The sequence below is a fragment of the Populus euphratica genome, unplaced genomic scaffold, assembly GCF_000495115.2.
Source record: "Populus euphratica unplaced genomic scaffold, PopEup_1.0 scaffold511.1, whole genome shotgun sequence".
NCBI lineage: Eukaryota > Viridiplantae > Streptophyta > Magnoliopsida > Malpighiales > Salicaceae > Populus > Populus euphratica.
Window position 1 is genome coordinate 68,709 of NW_011500388.1, and position 19,256 is coordinate 87,964.

General features: G+C 32.8%; 1 protein-coding gene across 2 annotated transcripts; it reads left to right on the forward strand.

The window, feature by feature from the left end:
• The first annotated feature begins 6,136 nt into the window (after positions 1-6,136).
• On the forward strand, positions 6,137-19,000 carry LOC105114302 (rho GTPase-activating protein 7-like). 2 transcript variants are annotated; one of them, XM_011010812.1, is made up of 22 exons: positions 6,138-6,669; positions 7,873-7,909; positions 8,482-8,558; positions 9,319-9,389; positions 9,466-9,544; positions 9,685-9,829; positions 9,957-10,076; positions 10,627-10,704; positions 10,876-10,931; positions 11,018-11,087; positions 11,754-11,841; positions 12,012-12,255; positions 12,755-12,976; positions 13,989-14,339; positions 14,977-15,026; positions 15,800-15,860; positions 15,950-16,033; positions 16,515-16,628; positions 16,728-16,897; positions 17,146-17,215; positions 18,012-18,212; positions 18,402-19,000. In XM_011010812.1, the coding sequence occupies exons 1-22, from the start codon at positions 6,613-6,615 to the stop codon at positions 18,585-18,587; spliced, it is 2,631 nt and encodes an 876-aa protein (XP_011009114.1). In that variant the 5' UTR covers positions 6,138-6,612; the 3' UTR covers positions 18,588-19,000. The 2 variants fall into 2 exon arrangements, with proteins under 2 accessions (XP_011009116.1, XP_011009114.1); XM_011010814.1 differs by lacking the exons at positions 17,146-17,215; positions 18,402-19,000 and having other exon boundaries at positions 6,137-6,669; positions 18,012-18,155.
• Positions 19,001-19,256: the final 256 nt, after the last annotated feature.

The window sequence follows — 19,256 nt, forward strand, 5'->3', positions numbered from 1 at the left end:
ATAGTATATTTTAGTTGTAAAAAGAGTGAAAATAATAAAAAAAACTCAAATAATTGATTATGATGGACAATTCAACCATGATATATCTACATGCGTCGCTCCATGTAATAGAGGGCATGGTTGCGCATCTAGTTATGTGATGGATGACCAGATTTGATCATCAAAAAATGCCTTGTATGTTTCTTTAATGGCACGGGTGTTGTTGACTTAGTGAGGCGTGTGGAACATGCATCAATAACTTTTATATTACAAATAAAAAATACAATACAAAAATACTAAAATGTCCCTATGATCATCTTAATTACATAAAAATATCCATGTAAAAACACCAATATATATATATATATAAAAAGTTTATTTTTTGTATGCTAAAATTGTTACTTATTTGTATTCTGAAATTGAAAAAACTTGAACGACCTTATAAAAGAAAGCTAGAGAAACATTTAACTGCCTGCAAAAAAATAAAAAAATTAAAAGTAAAACTACCATTACAATCAATAGTAAATTATTTCTTGATTTCCAATAATTTTCTTGTATCATTTAACTTTTGTTGTAATTTTATGAACTTGCCGATGCACATGAAGCAAGTAGAACTTTAAAGGCGTACAAAACCTTTATCTTGAAAATTATATATTTTTTTAAAATATATTAGTATTTATCATTGTGATGGCTTTTTAAATTATTTTTTTATTTTAAAAATATATTAAATATTTTTTTTATTTTTTTACATCAACACATTAAAACTATAAAAAAATCCAAAAAATAACTTGAAAATAAATAAATAAATAATTTTTTTATTAATGTAAATGTCTGGATTAACTTGCGTACATTTCGATTAATCCCACGGCTCCTAGAATTAATGACCATGTAAATCTCCTATGATTTTAAAGTTTGTAAGACTCGAACCGGTAATATTTAGAAAACAAACTTAAAATCTGACCAATTAAACTATATCTCTTCAAATTAAGTCAGATTTATCTCTATTCTTGTGATTGATTTCTTGTATAGGATGCTGAATTGGTCTATTCGATAGAGCAAAGGGAGAAACCGATTTACAAAAATTGACGTAGTAATTTTATATACATGGACATTTCAATATTTTTACTAAAATTAGAATCTGGTTGCTGCCTCCGTATATACATTATAATTCTTTAAATGTTAGTGTCAAAGTATTACTACGCTCGGAGAGATTTCAATAGTTTTTTTTTCCCCCTTCCCGGACGAAGCACGGAATAAACCCCATGGCTATCGTGTGTTTGCCGAGCGGTGGTGAAAAATATGAGGTAGCTTTCGAATAAAATATTTTGTTCACTTTTTAAAATTGGTTTGGTGGTTAAAGAAATTCATTTCCTATTTTTTATTAGACTTCAAACACGGAGGCCGTCACAGGAGCTTTATTGAATTCATTTAAACACAGATGACGTGACGAGTGTGTTCTTTAAATAATTCGGAGAGGAGCATGCTAGCGTCAGGATATCTTTAGTAAAAATATGAAATGGTATAAAATAACCCCTGGTATAGTACATTATTGGCACTTTGTTTTGACTAATAAAATGATAAAACAAACACTTTAAAATAAGTTTTAAAAAATCATTGAACTATAAAAAATAATAACAACTCATCAATTTATTAATTTGAATCCCAGATTTCTTTTTCCTCATGAGATTCTTAACTATCATTCTCCTGTTATTTTTAATGATTTAGATGAAAAATTCTGTAAAATTTATGTTATTTGTTTTTAGCATGGTTATTGTTTATTTAACTGGTTAGATTTTGAATTTATTTTTTAATAATTATAAGTTTAAACTCATTAAATATTTATATAATTATTAATTTTAGAATTTATAGAATTAATTAAAATATATATAAACTAATCCAAATATCCATATTAATAATAAAAAAAACCTTACTAAAAAAATATTTCATGAAATTCATGTCCATGCTTAAATTTTTAAATTATTATCCGTACTACTTATAATCAAAACCAAAAATGATACAATTATATCAAGATTCAATGACTTTTTTTGGGGGAGACCTTCGTTGTATTTTTATACAATACCCTTTGTTATTTTTTTAATATTAAATTATTTCAAAGTTAAATTCTATAGTTTTATTTAATTTATATCCATTAATTATTTTTTTATTTTTATTGACATGAATAATCATTTGATTAAATAAAAAATTTATTATAAAAATAAAATTATTAAATATAATTGAGTACATATTTTAGTCCTAGTTATTTTTTAGTTATATATATAAACATTTTGATTTACGAGTATTAATTTCTTTATATTAAAAAACAAGTTAGATATAATAGCCCGTATATTTGTTTTATTTACTGAAAAAAATTATCCAGTTGTGGGCAAACCACAAGTAAAATATCTACTCAGCTACTTTCACTCTAATCGTTTTAGGCTTTTAGCACCATAAAAAAATAGAAAAAAGAAGAAGATTGGGACCAAGTAAGAGGCTTCAACAACAAAGGACCAGTGATTTGATTTGTTACTGGGCCTTATATGGACCCAAAAAAACTTTTTGGCATGGTCCGACAAAGCTCAGAACTTCTTAGTAGGATTCAATGCTCGTACAGGGCACTAGTTTTGGGCCAAGACCCAATTGGTCCAATAAAATTGATACAGTGTAGTCATCAGAGGACCACCGCGGACCGCTGCGTTTGCTGTACAGGTGTACCGGGTTCTAAAAATAAAATCCTTTTTATTTTTACATCTAAAAATATTTTTGAAAAAAATATATATTTTAAAATTTTTCAAACCATTTTAATATATTAATATTAAAAAAATATTATTTTAATACATTTTCGAATATAAAACCATTAGCACACGGAACTTTAAGGTAATGTTTCATCGGATACTTTAGTTTTTGTTTCAACCGAAATAGACAAACCGGTGCAGAGAGGCACGAGACCTGTGGCGGCATAATTCGGTAACATGATGCATCCTCTCCGTATGCAAACTCTCAAAACTAGAATCTGACTTGCACGCCCCTATCAGAGGAGAGATTAGTGGATCACGGGGTAATAGGGGCCCAGGGCAGGATTTGTTGCTATGCGTCCCGTGAAGAGCAGCGCGTGCACGTGATATTCACCGGCATGTAAAATTATACACGGAGAAGTAAATAGATTAGAGGAAGTAAATAAAACACGTCCTTCGCGTTAGTGGCTGCTTGAGAAAATAACAGAGATTATTTTCATCTCCGGTATATTAAAATAATTTTTTTTTTAAAAAAAATTTTTTTTTTAAGAAAATATAACTAGACTGTAACGACAACAACACACCTTAAAAGAGAGAGACACGGGCAATGGTTCTCTGTTTTGATGGAAGGGAGAGGACTTTGGTAGTTGTAAAACTAAATGGACTAGTTACCAGTCAAGGAATGCCAGGTCACCGATGTCACGTGTGGGCTTTCAATTTGTTGGTGTTTCTTTTTACTGCAATGGTATGGTACGATGGCGTGTCTGTGTATATATATATATATATTATCAACTACTACTTTTATCTACCTTGAGATATAAGTTTGAACAATTCTAAAAAATTTTAGATTTAAATTAATAATTTTTAAAAAATAAATTTAGAATTTAACTCATTGAATTATACCTATTAAGTTAAAGTTTGTTATTCAATATATATATATATATATATAATTTGAGTTGTTTAGATAAGCTTATATATATTATAACTAATTTTTGAATTTATTGAATACCTTGTAAACTTAATAAATAAGAAAAGCACCATAAAAATAATAAGAATATATAAAAAAAGTCAATCCTAGATATATATAAAAAAGAAACAAATCCTTTTCTCTACTATCTCATAACCTCGAGTGCTGTTATTTAATATATTAGGTGTAAGAGTTGTTGTTGTTTTGGTAAAAATTAAATGAGCCAGGGAAAAATTTGTTGTCGTGCGCGATTAAAACCCGATAGTACTGAACTGCTGATTCTTCGAGAGGAAAAAAAATAATCAATAGCCCTAAACTGCTTTTTTTCTATTTAACACACACACACACCGAAATCATCATATGATCATTAGATGATCTCGAGGTTTATCAAATAAATATTTATCCTGTACTAAACACGTTGGGTTTTGGATTCTGAAATTATACCGCAGATCGCATTATTGTTTTCTCACGTTCTGAGAGTAATAATGCTACCATACGTAACCTCCTACTGTAATCTATCTTTTTCACGCAACAGCTTTTTTTTTTCCTCCGAGTTCTTTCAAATAATATTTTAAAGCTGGGTGTTTGAAACCAACGTGATTTCTTTTAAAGGAAACCCTCTCTTATTTTTACAGTCCTCCAACACTTTTTTTAATTAATAAAATATATTTAAATTATTAAGATAAAATATTTATAACGGGAAAAGAACATGAGTTCAGTTAAACACTCATCATATAAATAATAAATATGACTGCTCACCCGAGCTTTTATATATATATATATAAAAGCTCGATATTTAGCTGGGCTTGAAAATAATGAATTATTATCTCTCTCTAATCATAGTTTAAAAAAGCACATTCAAGCAAAAAATAATGAAATTTTGTAACTTGATTTGATATTTAAACTTTTCATGGGTGATTGATAAACAGCATGCCCAATGAATCAGCTTCCTTGGGTTATTTAATGACCAATATTTTTTTTTAATCTGTGTTGTAGTGCAATTCTCGAACTCTTTAACAAGCATGAAGATAGGAATTACATTAACAAATCATCATATCGAAACTACCAGATGTTATGTTGTGTGATATTGTGATATATTTATATGTTGTTATTAATTTGTAGAAAAAATAAAAAAGTTATAATTTTTTTTTAATCTACAATATTTTTCAGAAAAAAATTGTAAAGTTAAATTCTTAAATAGATTAATATTTAAAAAATAAAACGAATAAAGAAAATTTTGAAAAAATTATAAAAAACTACAATAAAAAAACCATATAGGGAAATAATGTAACAATTTATAATGTTTTATGAGAAAATCTACAATAATTATTCTCAATCAGCTCAATATTAAAAATAATAAAATTAATAAAGATAATTTTAAAAATAATCATAAAAAAATCACGCAATGGAATACTGTAGCAATTCACGGTATTTTAAAGAAAAAAATATAAAATTAAATTCTCAATCAGTTCAATATAAAAAAATAAAATTGACAAAGACAATTATGAAAAAAACATAAAAAAACAAAAAAAACCATGCGAGGAAACATTAATGTTTTTTAAAAAAACCACAAAGCTAAATTTTCAATCAGTTTCATATTAAAAAATAAAATCAATAAAAATAATTTTTAAAAAAGTATAATTTTTTTAAAAGATAATTTTGAAAAAAAAACATGCGAGGAAAGTTAAAATTAAACTTTCAACTAGCTCAATATTAAAAAGAAATTCGATGAGGATAATTTTAACAAAAAATACGTAGGAAAACACTATAGCTAAACAACCATATAAAAAAATATTGTAATAATTCACAATATTTTTTTAAAAAATTGCTAAGCAAAATTGACAAAAATATATTTTTTTAAAATTTATAAAAAAATAAAAAACTATGCAGAAAAATATTGCAGTAATTCATAATATTTTTTTAAAAAATTAAATAATAAAATTTTCAATCAATTAAATATAAAAAAATTAACAAAGATAACTCAAAAATATATATATAAAAAAAATTCTTAGTTAAAAAAACATGTAAAGCCTAAAAAAAATATAAAGAAAAAGAAAATAAATACAAAAAAAAAACAAAAAAAAAAAACCAGTACTTTCCTCGTGACTTTTAAAATATTGTCAATAACATTAATAACATGATACTTATAATCAAGAAGTTTATTATATATAATCGTGAAGTAGTAATAATAACTCTTCACCCATGGAAAAACATAAAAAACAATTTGACGCGGAGTTAAACCGAAAAATAATAATACGATCTCTTTCAATGAAAAAGCAAGCAATTGCATTTCTCTTTTTTACTTTAGAAAAAAATGCTTAAATAATAAATAAATAAATAAATAAACAAGGTTAGCGGTTTCAAAACAAGTTCAAATGTCGTAAACGTGGCAGAGTTTAATTGGACCCTGACCTGATCTGACCAACACCCCCCCAGCCAGCAAGAGAAGTGGGTGAAAAGCAAAGACAAAGGCCAAAGTCTCTCTCTCTCTCTCTCTCTCCCCCCCGTCCACACACACAGATTACAAAATTATTACTGCACAACCACTACTGCTACCCTCCTTCTCGCCAGTCCCTACCTAATCCAATACCTAAAACCAGTACACTCATCAAAACTTAATCTTAACCAGACGAGATAAATAAATAAACAAAGAGACAATCATTAATAAATCTATAGTGATTGCCCGCTGCTTGGTAGCTCTGGTTGTTGCTGTTTATACTTTATTGTCTTTTTTTCTTATCAAATCAAAAAAACCCTAACCAGTTTCGAATAATCAGTCAGATCTTGAACTGTCTTTTGAGTTCAAGATAAAGAGCCGATCTTCGATGCGGAACTCGGCTCCTGCGAGCTGACTCAATGGAGAAGTTAAGAAATTCTATTTGGAAATGTTAAGCATTTTCAAGGACTATTCTGGTTTTTTTGACTTCAGTTTAAATGTCTTCGGCTTCTCTAGCGGCTTTCGAGCGGCCAAGAGTCGGACCTTCCAATACGGTGCGTGTTTACCCCCCCTCCTTTTTAATTTGTTTTGGTTGAATTTGAATGTGAGTTGGTTTTTTCTTGGATCCTTGTTTTAATCGATAACTGAAACAGTAATATATTTTCTTCTGGTCTAGGTTGAAATTGAAATTTTTTTTTCCTATTTTTGGGTTTTTCTGTTTCGGTGAGGTTATATATATATATATATGTTTTCCCTGGCAATAGATTTTTGAATTGCAGTTGTTTCTTTTTGTCTCGATGAGAAATAATGGAGATAAGGAGATAAAAGATTGGCTTGTTTTATACTGTAATGGATATACAAGCTGAAAAAGTATAGGAGTTTTTGTGGTGCAAAATATGTTAACATTTTTTAAAATTTGTAATCATTAGAAAATGAACCCACGATTGACAATGCAGTGGGAGGGACACGACACCAGGTTTCATACCAGACATAATGTGGGTTTTGAAGCTAATTTATTCTTCATTTGCTTTGTCAAAGGATGAATCATTCTTTCATTTTCATTTTAGATAAGTAGTTGCGATCGAGGTTTAAATCAGGATGGTTGGATATTTAATTCTGTAGTTGCAATCGAGGATTAGATCAGGATGGTTGGATATTTAATTCTGTAGTTGCGATCAAGGATTAAATCAGGATGGTTGGTTATTTAATTCTGTTAGAAGCTGTAGTGCTGAGACTTGGCAATTTGAAATTTTATAGCGAGAAAATAGAACATGATTCTATTTCCTGTATTTTAGATGTTTCATGCTGAAATATCTTTGCTTTGTGTCAAATTTTAATGGGCAATTTGTACAATTTACCAAATAAACCATTCAATATTACATGGAATTTTGATATTATTAAGGTTTAACTAGAGTTGCTTTCTATGCAAACTGTGGCTGTACATCATACTCTAAAATTAGATGGCCAACCGTGAACCATGGGATGCTAAATGGTGGTTGTTCACTATATAGCTAGTAGAAAGATCTCAACTCTCGAGATAAATGTATTGCTACATGATTTTTCTGGGAATAAATGCTTTATCAAACCAAAATTATGTTAATTATACGTATTTTATTAGCAGCTCATACAGTATTTTGGCTGTTCACTCAATGATATCATTGTGGAATGCAGCAAGTGCACGGGTTATTTCCTATTAGTTGTCTCTATACATTAGGCAATTATTAATAATTTATATCTTCTATGTGACATATTCACAGGTTTTCAAGAGTGGCCCACTTTTCATTTCCTCAAAAGGTTGGTAAAATTTCTTTTTGTTAATCTGTGTTTCATTTTTCTCTGTCCCGATTAGGTTCTCAAATTTTTTATATCATACCTTATTTGATTTAAGTACATATTTATGTCACTTGGCTTCTGTGCAGTTGCTGCATTCAGTTACAATGATTTTCTTCAATGAAGTACATGGATAGATGTAGGCATGAATTTGAAGTGCTTTTACCAATTTCCTGAGTACTGGGTGTTGTGAACATTCATTTTCAGAATGCTTTACATCTACCTTGAGAACTGGATATTCAATACCATAGCATATTAGGTAGAATTACATGCTACCTAAAAATTCCCAAATTCTTCATCCATGCTTTCTCAGCTTGAACAATCACATTTTTTTCCCACCCATTAGCTTTACATTTGTTTTAGATGCTAAAGATATTTGCTTAATTATTAATTGTATAAAGGCTTTTGCTAGCAAAGGATTTTTATCAATACAGGTTGAAGTGTATTAGTTGTAATTATTTTATTTATTGAATTATCATTAGAGCTTGTTGAGACTTTTACAGCTACTCAATTAAGTTAATGTTGAATTTCTGCAGGAATAGGCTGGAAGTCATGGAAGAAGCGGTGGTTTATCCTCACACGCACTTCCTTGGTGTTCTTCAGAAATGACCCTGTCAGTATGATTTATTTCATCCCATCTTCTCTCTCTCCCTCTTTATATATGTTTTGGTATGTATGTATGTTTTATAGTCATTTTGCAATTGCCCGTATTTGTGATGGACGGGGGTTGCATGTAGATTATCCCCTCTCAACATTAAATATAGGTGTGAGCAGAAACCTATATTGACACAAACATTTTCATTGTTTTGGTGCTTGTTTGAGTTACACCTCAAGGACCGCAAACTGTTGAAAGCTCAATTTAATGATAGGCAAAGAAAGGCAGCATGTCTTATCTAACTTTATGTGTCATTGTGCCCATACACTAAGCTGAACATGCCCTCTTGTCCCCCATCCTCTTGTAATTGAAGAATTGCCGAACTCTGTTGTCACATGTAAGGAATTGTATCTTTGAAAATTTTGCTTAGAACTTTCATGTGGCATGTGTTATTTGTTGTCTTCATATACTTCATTTTTCTTTTTCATAAATCCTTTCTTTTCAATGAATTAGAAATTCATTATGTCATATTCTAGCACAATCTGGTGACTGTTTGGGAGTTGTAAAATAAGGTTTGATCTAGTTACGCATTTTGGTAATATAATTGCAATGATGTTTCATTTCTTACAGCATTTGATGTATATCCAGTTTCTTTGTAAATAATTGACGCTTTAACACGTGTCATCTCCTGTTCATTATACCACTTGGCTCACTTTACTTGATTTTTCTTATGATTATGAATTAATTGTAACAATGCTCATATTTTGTTTTCATGCAGAGTGCTCTACCACAAAGAGGTGGTGAAGTAAATCTTACTTTAGGGGGCATTGATTTGAACAATTCTGGAAGGTAAGTCTGGTCACTAAATACTACGTGTAGTTGTGTTCTGAAGACTATTGATAATAGTTGTTATTTTTATTTTCAGTGTTGTCGTTAGAGAAGATAAGAAATTATTAACTGTCTTGTTTCCTGATGGACGTGATGGCCGAGCTTTCACCCTTAAGGTGCTTCGTTTATCCCTTTTCCTTTTTTCTAGCTCGATTCTTTATAGGCATGTCATTTTTTCTTTCCTTTCAATGTTGCTTATTTCTTCAAGTGTACTCAATGTTTATGGCCTTTTTGATTTTCCTGTTCTAAATTTCAGGCTGAGACGTCAGAGGATTTGTATGAGTGGAAGACAGCCCTTGAACTTGCCCTTGCACAAGCACCAAGTCCTGCCCTTGTAATGAGACACAATGGGATATTCCGAAATGACACAAATGAAGCTATTGAAGGGTCTTTCCACCAATGTTTGTTCTTCTCCATCATAAATCTTATCATTTTCCCTTTTCCCTTTCTTTCAGAAATGATCTTCATTCAGCCAGACACATGCTAATTTCTCTGTTGTCTTTTCACTTAAAATCATATTTTGATTAGGGAGGGATAAACGTCCAGTTAAGTCATTGGTTGTTGGAAGACCCATTTTACTTGCCCTTGAAGATATTGATGGTGGTCCTTCATTCCTTGAGAAAGCTCTCCGATTTCTTGAAAATTTTGGTAAAGTTATAATCCCTAATTGTGTTGAGCTTATTATTCTATAATCTGCAATTTTCTTGAAATGAAAAATGTGGTTTTTCTGTCATTTTCTTAAGTTTATGTGCTTATTTCTTCCCTAAATCTGGTTTTGTAATTTATCATGGTAGGAAAACTGTTGTTTTATATTAATGCCTTTTTTCTTTATTAGGAAAAAAAAATGATTGCATCAGACAAATACATATGTAACAGGCTACACTATCAAATAGTGACTAGCATTTGCATGTGTAACCTGATGATAATATGCCTTGCAGAAGTGTGGCATCACGGTTACAAAAATGGTGCAAAATAGCAGGACAGCAGTTTTTGGACTTAACTTTTTCCACCCCTCTTTTAGTCTTTCTTGCTTCATTTCCTTTTTTTATCATGTATCTTTTGCAGTTGCAATGTACTTTGGGGTTACACAACATTTGGCTGTTTTGGTGTAATATATATACAAAAAATTTGTGGACCAATATTGTTCCTACATGTGGTGTGCTTGCTCGCTGTCTTATGGTGCATATCTTTCTATCAGGAACTAAAGTTGAAGGAATCTTACGTCAAGCTGCGGATGTTGAGGAAGTTGACCGCAGAGTTCAAGAATATGAACATGGTATCATTTCCTTTCAAGTTAGCATTCTCTTTAATGCTTTTGATGAACTGGAGAACTCTTGTACTTTTTTGGAAGATTCCAGCTTAATTTAATATATATTTCCTTTGTTTTAAAATGCTTGCACACCTTCTAAACTGAGACCCCTGCTCAATTTTTCTTGATAATTTCTAGGCAAGAATGAATTTGAACCAGATGAGGATGCTCATGTTGTTGGTGATTGTGTGAAGGTACTTTCTGGCTTTGCATGATATAACTTGTGCCTTTAGATTATACACTTTGTGCTTATTCATCCCACTTTTTTTTTGAAATGCAGCATGTTTTAAGGGAACTGCCCTCCTCTCCAGTTCCTGCATCTTGCTGCACCGCATTGCTAGAGGCTTATAGTAAGTTTGAATATGTATCACCCTTCATTTCTTATTTTATAATTTATGATTTTATTGCATTATCGTGTAAATGTTGTTTCTTGAATAATTTTGTGGAATCATTTCAACATTCCATATTCATAGATATTCTAAATCAAACTTCTTTTCAAATGATAGGAAAGCTTTCATGTCCATCATTCATGAAATTGGAGTTTTTGTTTTCCCTCTTAATCCCAGATAGATAGCTCAGATTTGGTTTATAACGTAATGTTTCATCCAAATAATCTGAAGAAGCGGGTTAAAGTGGTTCGTGTTGAATGAATGTGCAAAATGCTTACATATTACACAGTTCCTAAGTGTTGGGTAATTCAAGGATGCCAAGTACTGACTTTCATCTCATCAAAGATGAGCTTAAAAAATTACTTATCAAGCTAAAACCTTCCTTTTATTCCTGCACCTGAAATCAGATTATTCTTGAGTTCATAAAAATAAATCAACTAGTCAAGTGTCTGAATAAGTAAGTCTTCAAAATGGAAAAATAAAAGCCTCTTAGATCTTTTCCCAGAAGTTATTTTGTATATGTTTTCATGTGCAGCATAGAAGTATTTCCTTATCTTATTAGTGGACTAGAACTTTATTTGTATTGTTAGATACTGATATTGTTTTTTTGCCGCTGTATTCTACAAGAAATCGATCGGAAGGAAGCTCGGATTAATGCAATGCGCTCTGCAATAGTGGAGACATTTCCAGAACCAAATCGGCGTTTATTACAGAGGTAATCTTTCTATGTTTGCAATTGCACTTCAAATTTATTTGTTTTGTGAACGAAGACTGTTAGGTTCTCATCAGAGTTTTCTGTACATCTATTTTATATTTGCTTCAATCTAGTACCTGAAGTGTTGATAAAAAAAAAAAATCTAGTTGCTAAGCTGGTCATTATTGCAGAATTCTAAAGATGATGCACACAATCTCTTCACATGCTCATGAAAATCGAATGAATCCATCTGCTGTTGCTGCTTGCATGGCACCCTTGTTGCTGCGTCCTTTATTAGCTGGTGAATGCGAGTTGGAGGATGACTTTGATGTTAATGGTGATAATTCTGCCCAGCTGCTTGCTGCTGCAAATGCTGCTAATAATGCTCAAGCCATTATTACAACACTTCTGGAGGAGTATGAAAATATTTTCGATGTAAGATACTCTCAGTTCCTTTGTTTCATAATTGAGTTCTGGTATTCCAATTTCCGTGTTTGATACAAAGTGTGCTGCTGTTATGAAACTCAAAATACTGCTAAATTTTCTTTTATGCACGCAATCATGCTTTGTCAAGTTAGATTTTTGGTTTCAGCTTGTTTAAGGGGACTTTGCTTGTAATGTATAGGGAGGACACCTGAATTTAGTGTTTACCTGGATAAGATATGAAACTTGACTCATCAATGGATAAGATTGACTCCATGATAATAACTCATTCTAGAAAATAGTAAGTCATTTGGTCTAATGCTATTCCAAGCCACCATTGTTCAACAATCTTTCTTTCCCACCATATTTCTATCAGTGCATTTTTACTTTTAACGGTCCTTTTAAAAAGAGGCATAAATGGATAATAGTGTGCGATTATTATGTATTGAGGATTACTGACAATCATGGATCCTTGTATGAAGAATGATGCTTAGCAATTGTATTGTTTCAGGATGAAAATCTACACAGGTGCTCTATTTCAGCTGATTCTCGGATAGAAAACAGTGGGAGTGATGATTCAACTGATGATGAAAATATGGACATGAAAGAAAATGGTTATCATGATGCAGAAAATGAAGTCGATCAAGATTCAGATGATGATCCTGAACGTGTACTAAGTGGAAAATTAAGTGAAAGCAGTGGTTCTGCTGACAGTGATCTCTATGATTATAAGGTTCTCTTATAAACACTTGCATCTCTCTGACCTTTTTTCTCTCCCTTTCACTAACGATATAAGTTGTGATCATGTACCTGGGAAAATGAAATTTTCTGCACCCATCACATGATGCTGGAAGATGATGTCTTCAGCCTGGAATTGCTGGGATGTTATAATCAGTTTAACTATTTGTGTTAGATTTTCTGTCCTTCCTGGAAAAGATGGGAAAAGATAACTTGTCTTTTTTCTGCTTCTGGTGATTTTATAAATGTTGTCATTTACAAATACTGGGGTAGTGATTTTATTTGGATTTTATGTGGGGAGTGATGAGTGCTGGTGTCTTAAATTTCATCCTGTGATTTTTTGGTATATCATTGCATTATGTTTGTTTTTAAATGACATCAACACACGTTAGACAACATGCACTTAATATCATCAACATGCACACAATTGTGATAATTGGGATTTGAATGGTCCTTGTTTCTCCTAATTGGTGCTCCTCTTAGATTTTGTTTTGAAACTTTTTGCTGACGAGCCAAATAATGGACAATTCATGGAAGGATGGTTTTGTGGAGAAACTTTTAAGGATTCCGGCTTTCTTTTGTCCAGAGTATCTTAATCATTATGATGACAATAAGTGGAGAATTGTTGTAGGAAGATTCTTGTATTTGAATGGGTTTCATTGCAGTGGAGACAGTTGCATTTTCATGAATATTTGGGATTTATGCATTCGTCACCTGCCTTTTGCCTATAAAGTGTGTGAATAAAAATCTCCTAATAATTGATTGGGTTATGGTCATCAAGGATCTTTCCTTTCTTCTTACTGCTGCTGGGGCCCATGCAATCATCTGGTGACTTGTCTTAAATTTCCTTTGTTTTGCTAACTGCGAGGTTAAAAGTAATGGAACATAGATTTTAAATTTTTTAAATTTCATATTGGCATCCCATATAGTTTTTATGTTCAAATACTTGCCAGTGTTGAGCTATAGTTATCTTGACCAATGCATATATTCATCTTGTACTCTTGCAGGCTTTTGGTGGTGATGATTCAGATGTTGGATCACCTAGAACCAATAATGCTCCAGCTGAGAGTTCAAATATATCTGTTGCTCCTGTAAAAACAAGAGATTCCAATGCTCAACCCATAGAACAAAAAAGTAAACCAAAGAAAGGAAATGAAAATTCAGCAAACGAGATTAATGTTTCAAGTGTGTTACCAACTGGTGAATCTTACCGGTCAATGGGTGAAATTCTCTCCTCAGTGGCTCCTGTGTCTCCCATGCCCATATCTGGAGTGGAATCATCTGCTGAGAAGTCGGCAGGTAAAGTTGCAGCCTCTAATCTCAATGGGAAGCGATCGACATTCTGGGGAAGAAGTAATGTAAGCTATCATCTTTTGATATTTTTCTGTCATTTATTAACTACCAAAAACCCCAAAATCACATGCAGTCAATGATAACCTTTTTTTTTTTTTCAATTTGAGAATATCCTGATAAATTTTCCAACGAGGATATTTATCTGAAAACCTCACCCTTAATGGTAGGCAGGTGAAAGGTTTTTAGAGCAATACATCTTGATTATGAATTTAAAGTTTCAAAAGGAACTGATTAAGTTTCTTCTGAGGGATCAAGCACTGCAAGATCAACTCAAGGGGCCAAATGAATGCAAAGCAGGGACAACCATCACAGGCTTACACAATTTGACTGTTGTCATATTATTATGCTGTAAACTTGATGTGGTTATATACATATAACGGTCATGTGTGGATCATAATTTCTAAGGAAAGTATAAGATGCCTTCAAGGATGTATGCAGTGAGCGTTGTAATTGCTTCAAATTGGTTCCCCACCCATTCAAAAATGTTCCTGCTCCTAATATTTATAGCAGTGGGGGAGTGGGGTGGCATAGGTTTTCTCTCTTGGGAAGGAAGAAAGTGTGATTTTGTATCAATTGAGTTCTTGCAGTTTATATTCGGAGATTGTAATTAGAAGCCTAATAATGCTACTTATCTTTACGCAGGCAAGAAAGACACCATCAATGGAATCAGTTGATTCTTCCGGGGAAGAGGAGTGAGATACTCAGTTTTATGCATTGCGTTCTACAGCACTAATACATGTTCTCTGACATTTTAAACCTGAGAATCATATTTATCCATATCTTTCATTAGCCCATGCTGCCATGCAAGTTTAAAGAATGTATCTGCCTTGATATTGTGCACTCCCTGAAAGCAACATGTAGTGTTCAAGTAATAAGTACATCATTGGCATTAGTTATCGGTAGATATTGCATTTGGGCCTAATGTGATCTGGTCCTCTCATTTCAGTTATGATTGTTATTTTCCTTCTCGTTTCTCCTTGAAAGTTCTTGCGTGACACCATTTTCTAACTTGGCATTTCATATTATATGGCTTTTTTTTTTTACAGAAAAAAATAAAAATTGAAGAAACATATCTCATCTGGTTGAATCTGAGCAGGGAAATGTGAAATCAGAAATTTTATATTGGAATCTTAGTAAAGAGTTGTGCTTACAGAAGTAGCATGCATTGGATTATGTTTTTGCTAATTATGATTCTATATTCATTATTTGTCTCCATTTCTCTTTAAGAAAGCTGGCAAAATTATTCTGAATTGCATCTCTTGCTTTCCTTCCATATCCCTGCCTCAGTACATGAACATACTCAACTGTTTACAGTCTTATTTAGTTCAAAAGTAATTATTCGATAGGTTCTTGCATTATCTTCTGAGTTTTCTTTGAAGCTCAACTGTCACTAACTTTTTCATTTTTAATTCGATCCATATTTGGTGCTATTCTATTAAACTGTATAGAGTTGTATTGCTTTCAGGCTTGCTATTCAGAGGCTTGAGATAACAAAGAATGACTTGAGGCACAGAATTGCAAAGGAGGTCTCAATATTTTCTTTAAATCTGCTTCCTATTCAATTATGGAATGTTGGCATGTTTTCCTGATAGGATTGGTGATTCCATCTGTCCAGGCTCGTGGAAATGCCATTTTACAAGCAAGCTTAGAGAGGAGAAAGCAAGCTTTGCATGAGCGTCGCTTGGCACTTGAACAAGATGTAATTATTTTTAGCTTGTCACATGCTGCTCTCTCTTTCCAATGTTTCACCACGTTTTATCAGTTTGTTGCTTTTCACCTTGAATGTTAAAATTGTTGTTAGAAATTTAGTCCTGCTTAATTTGAATGTACTATTTTTACTTCAGTAGACATGCGGGGAAATACGCAAACTAAATCAAGCCAGTTCCACCACACAAGAATGGAACAAATAAGGAAAAATGCTACTATTTAGTTAATCTCTGTGCAATTTTGGCAGAGTAATGGCAGGCATTCTATGCTTGCTATCTCTAGTACCAGTTTGTGTTGATGGTACACCTTATCACATGTTTCTAGTATTCTGGAACTTCGTCAGGATCATTAGCTTCTTGTGCTTCTGTGGGCATACTTAATCAGCCTATGCAACTGCATTTGCATGTGGAGTCAAATTAATAGCATTTTTGTACTACACTGTTTTTGTTGACTGAAAGTTAATGACCACATAGGTTGCAAGATTGCAAGAGCAGCTGCAAGCTGAAAGAGATCTTAGAGCTGCATTGGAAGTAGGTTTGAGCATGTCTTCAGGACAGTTCTCCAGTTCTCACGGCATGGATTCTAAAGTATGTATAGATCCTTAGCAGTTTTTTGGTTTTTTCCCCACTTTTCTTTCCTTCCAATCTGGACTAACACCCATTCTTATGATTTAAAATGATGTGAAGACGAGGGCTGAGCTTGAGGAGATTGCTCTTGCTGAAGCAGATGTGGCCAGGTTGAAGCAAAAAGTTGCAGAGCTCCACCATCAACTTAATCAGCAAAGACAGCATCATTATGGTTCACTCTCGGATGCAAGTGACTGTTATCAACATGTTCAAAATCATAACCCTCAACAGTGAGTCTGCAAAGTCTTATCGTTTTTTAATTTCTCCACTTAAGGTGGCTGTAATTACAATTAGTTGCATGTCCCTTTTCCTTGAGTTAACAAGGATTGTTAAACAGAACTTCCATACTGTCACTATTTAGGAATTGAGATACATTGTTTCACCTAGTGGTGTAGATGGAAGAGGCCTTGATGAGATGGGCTTTTTCACTGCTATCATATTCTTACTGTATTTCCCATTTTGTGTTTGATTTCTGCAGGAGAATTTTGCAGCAAGATTTTGATACAACCGTTGCTGTTGTTAATCATGAGAGGAAACAGAGAACTGAGGTACTTGGAGCTCTGTTTCCCAGTTGATTGCCTTTATGAGATTCACATAAAAAAACATATGTTATGAGCTTGAGAAAGATTATTCCAGCTCATATTTTATTATCCTTTCCCATTTCCAACCTTTTACCCCATACTTGTGCTCCTCCATTGGTGGTCAAACTGACCAGTGATTTAGTTGATGTTCAGTATTTTAAGGATGACCTGCCTGGGTGACTGCCAAACAATCATCCAACTTTCTTCCCTATGGGGAAGAGTGTTTAAACTAAAGTTCATGGCATGTCAGAGAAAAAATTGAATGCAATGCTTACTAGTGTTCAAATGAACTACCATTACTACTCATATGTTCCTCTACTCATTTTGCTAAAGCTTTATTGTTGATTGTAGATCCCAAGATCATGATATCCTGGCAATAAGTTGCATTAGAGATTCTGATGTGGTTTTACTACAACATTGATTGCTAACTTGCATGAGTTAGGGATCATTAAAGGTTGAAATAATTATCTGGAACATAAATTGATCAAGGAGATGGAGAAGCTCCTTTTCTAGGGTATCTTGATTCATTGAGTATGTTTTCTCCAAATGGTTTAGAAAATTGGAAAATAAAAATAAGGAGGAAACAATGACTAGTGATGCATCAATTGTATTTCCTTTATGATGTGGTGCCTCTTCGATTAATTGCTCTTGAGCTCTAGAACCCGTTGTCTTGAAGTCTTTTATTTTCATCATTGTTTCACCTCTTGTTTCAAATAATACCTACATGTGCTGTTAAATATGGAACATGGCTGCTATGCTACAGGAGGGCTTGTTGGGTACCGATTGGAAGCATATTAAAGGACCAGGGTTAGCAACTGGAAGCAGCAGCAGGCAGCCTTCTCGAAAGCAATTCGTGGAATCAGCAAATCTTAGTGACTCAAAAAGTACGGAGGCATCAACGAACATGTCCATGGATGAGCTTTGTGGTGTTGATTCTGCTCCCTCTACTTCCAGAGCGGTAGAGGTAACTGTTTGCCCACAATTATTTGGACAACTAGAGAGTTAAGCTGAAAAGACAGATGCATTGACCTATATGAAAACCTTATTTTATCACGTGGTCCCATAACTTGCATGTTTGAGGAACCTGATTCTTTAATAATACCATGCAAATGATCCGCTTAGATACCAGTATTGTCATTCACCATTGTTGCAGGTGATGGACTATCCAAGACATCCATCAGCAGCATCTTCAGCTTTGGTAGAACTAACAAGTCGACTGGATTTCTTCAAGGAAAGGCGTTCTCAGCTCATGGAACAGCTCCACAACCTTGATCTGAACTATGGCACAACGTCTTCACAAGATTTTATTTATAGACCGTCATCCCCTCCATGGAACTGACCAAAGACGATGATGCTCACTAAATTGATTGCGTTCTTGTACATTCTTCAGTGTTGCATATAGTTGTATCTCATGCACCCTTGCTTACCTCCGATTTTTCTCTTCTCCTCCTCCCTCTCTGTTTCCATTTTTTTTTGGCGGGCATTTTTCTAGTGCGAGTATGATTGAATTCATAATGATCAAGTGTTCTTTCAGCCGTAGTATTGCGTTCTTGTCACAAAATATTGTAAACAAAACTGAGTGTTGCCTGTTGTGTCAATAGTAGGTGGAGATATGTATTGAACAGAGACACATTGGAAGAGAAGCTTCCCCCCCTTCCTTTTTTTTAATATAAAAATCCTATATTTTGTATTTGACAACATGGGCGGATAGTGGTGGTCGGATGCTTGTAATGCAAATATTCAATTTTGCTCTTTTTACGGGTTAGTTGCAGGGGCCTGGCCCCCTATTTTTTCAGCTTTTATATCTTTTTTTTCTTGCATTATTTTAAACTTAGATTAATTAAAATGGATTAGTTAAGTATATGTGGCATGCCTGGTTTGGCAGGTGTTCGATTTTAATTGACATAATTACAATAAAGTAATTATTAATGTTTGAAGCATGGGGCAGCCTCTATGCATTTTGGTTTCGGGGGACCGGCTAGTTTCATTTTTTTTTTCCAAAGCAATT

What these genes read in the sequence shown, in the direction of transcription:
- LOC105114302 (XM_011010812.1), top strand. Translation starts at nt 6,613, where the DNA reads ATGTCTTCGGCTTCTCTAGCGGCTTTCGAGCGGCCAAGAGTCGGACCT. An exon ending in GATTTGAACAATTCTGGAAG is followed by an intron (nt 9,390 to 9,465) that starts GTAAGTCTGGTC and finishes TTTTATTTTCAG; the next exon opens with TGTTGTCGTTAGAGAAGATA. An exon ending in GTGATCTCTATGATTATAAG is followed by an intron (nt 12,977 to 13,988) that starts GTTCTCTTATAA and finishes GTACTCTTGCAG; the next exon opens with GCTTTTGGTGGTGATGATTC.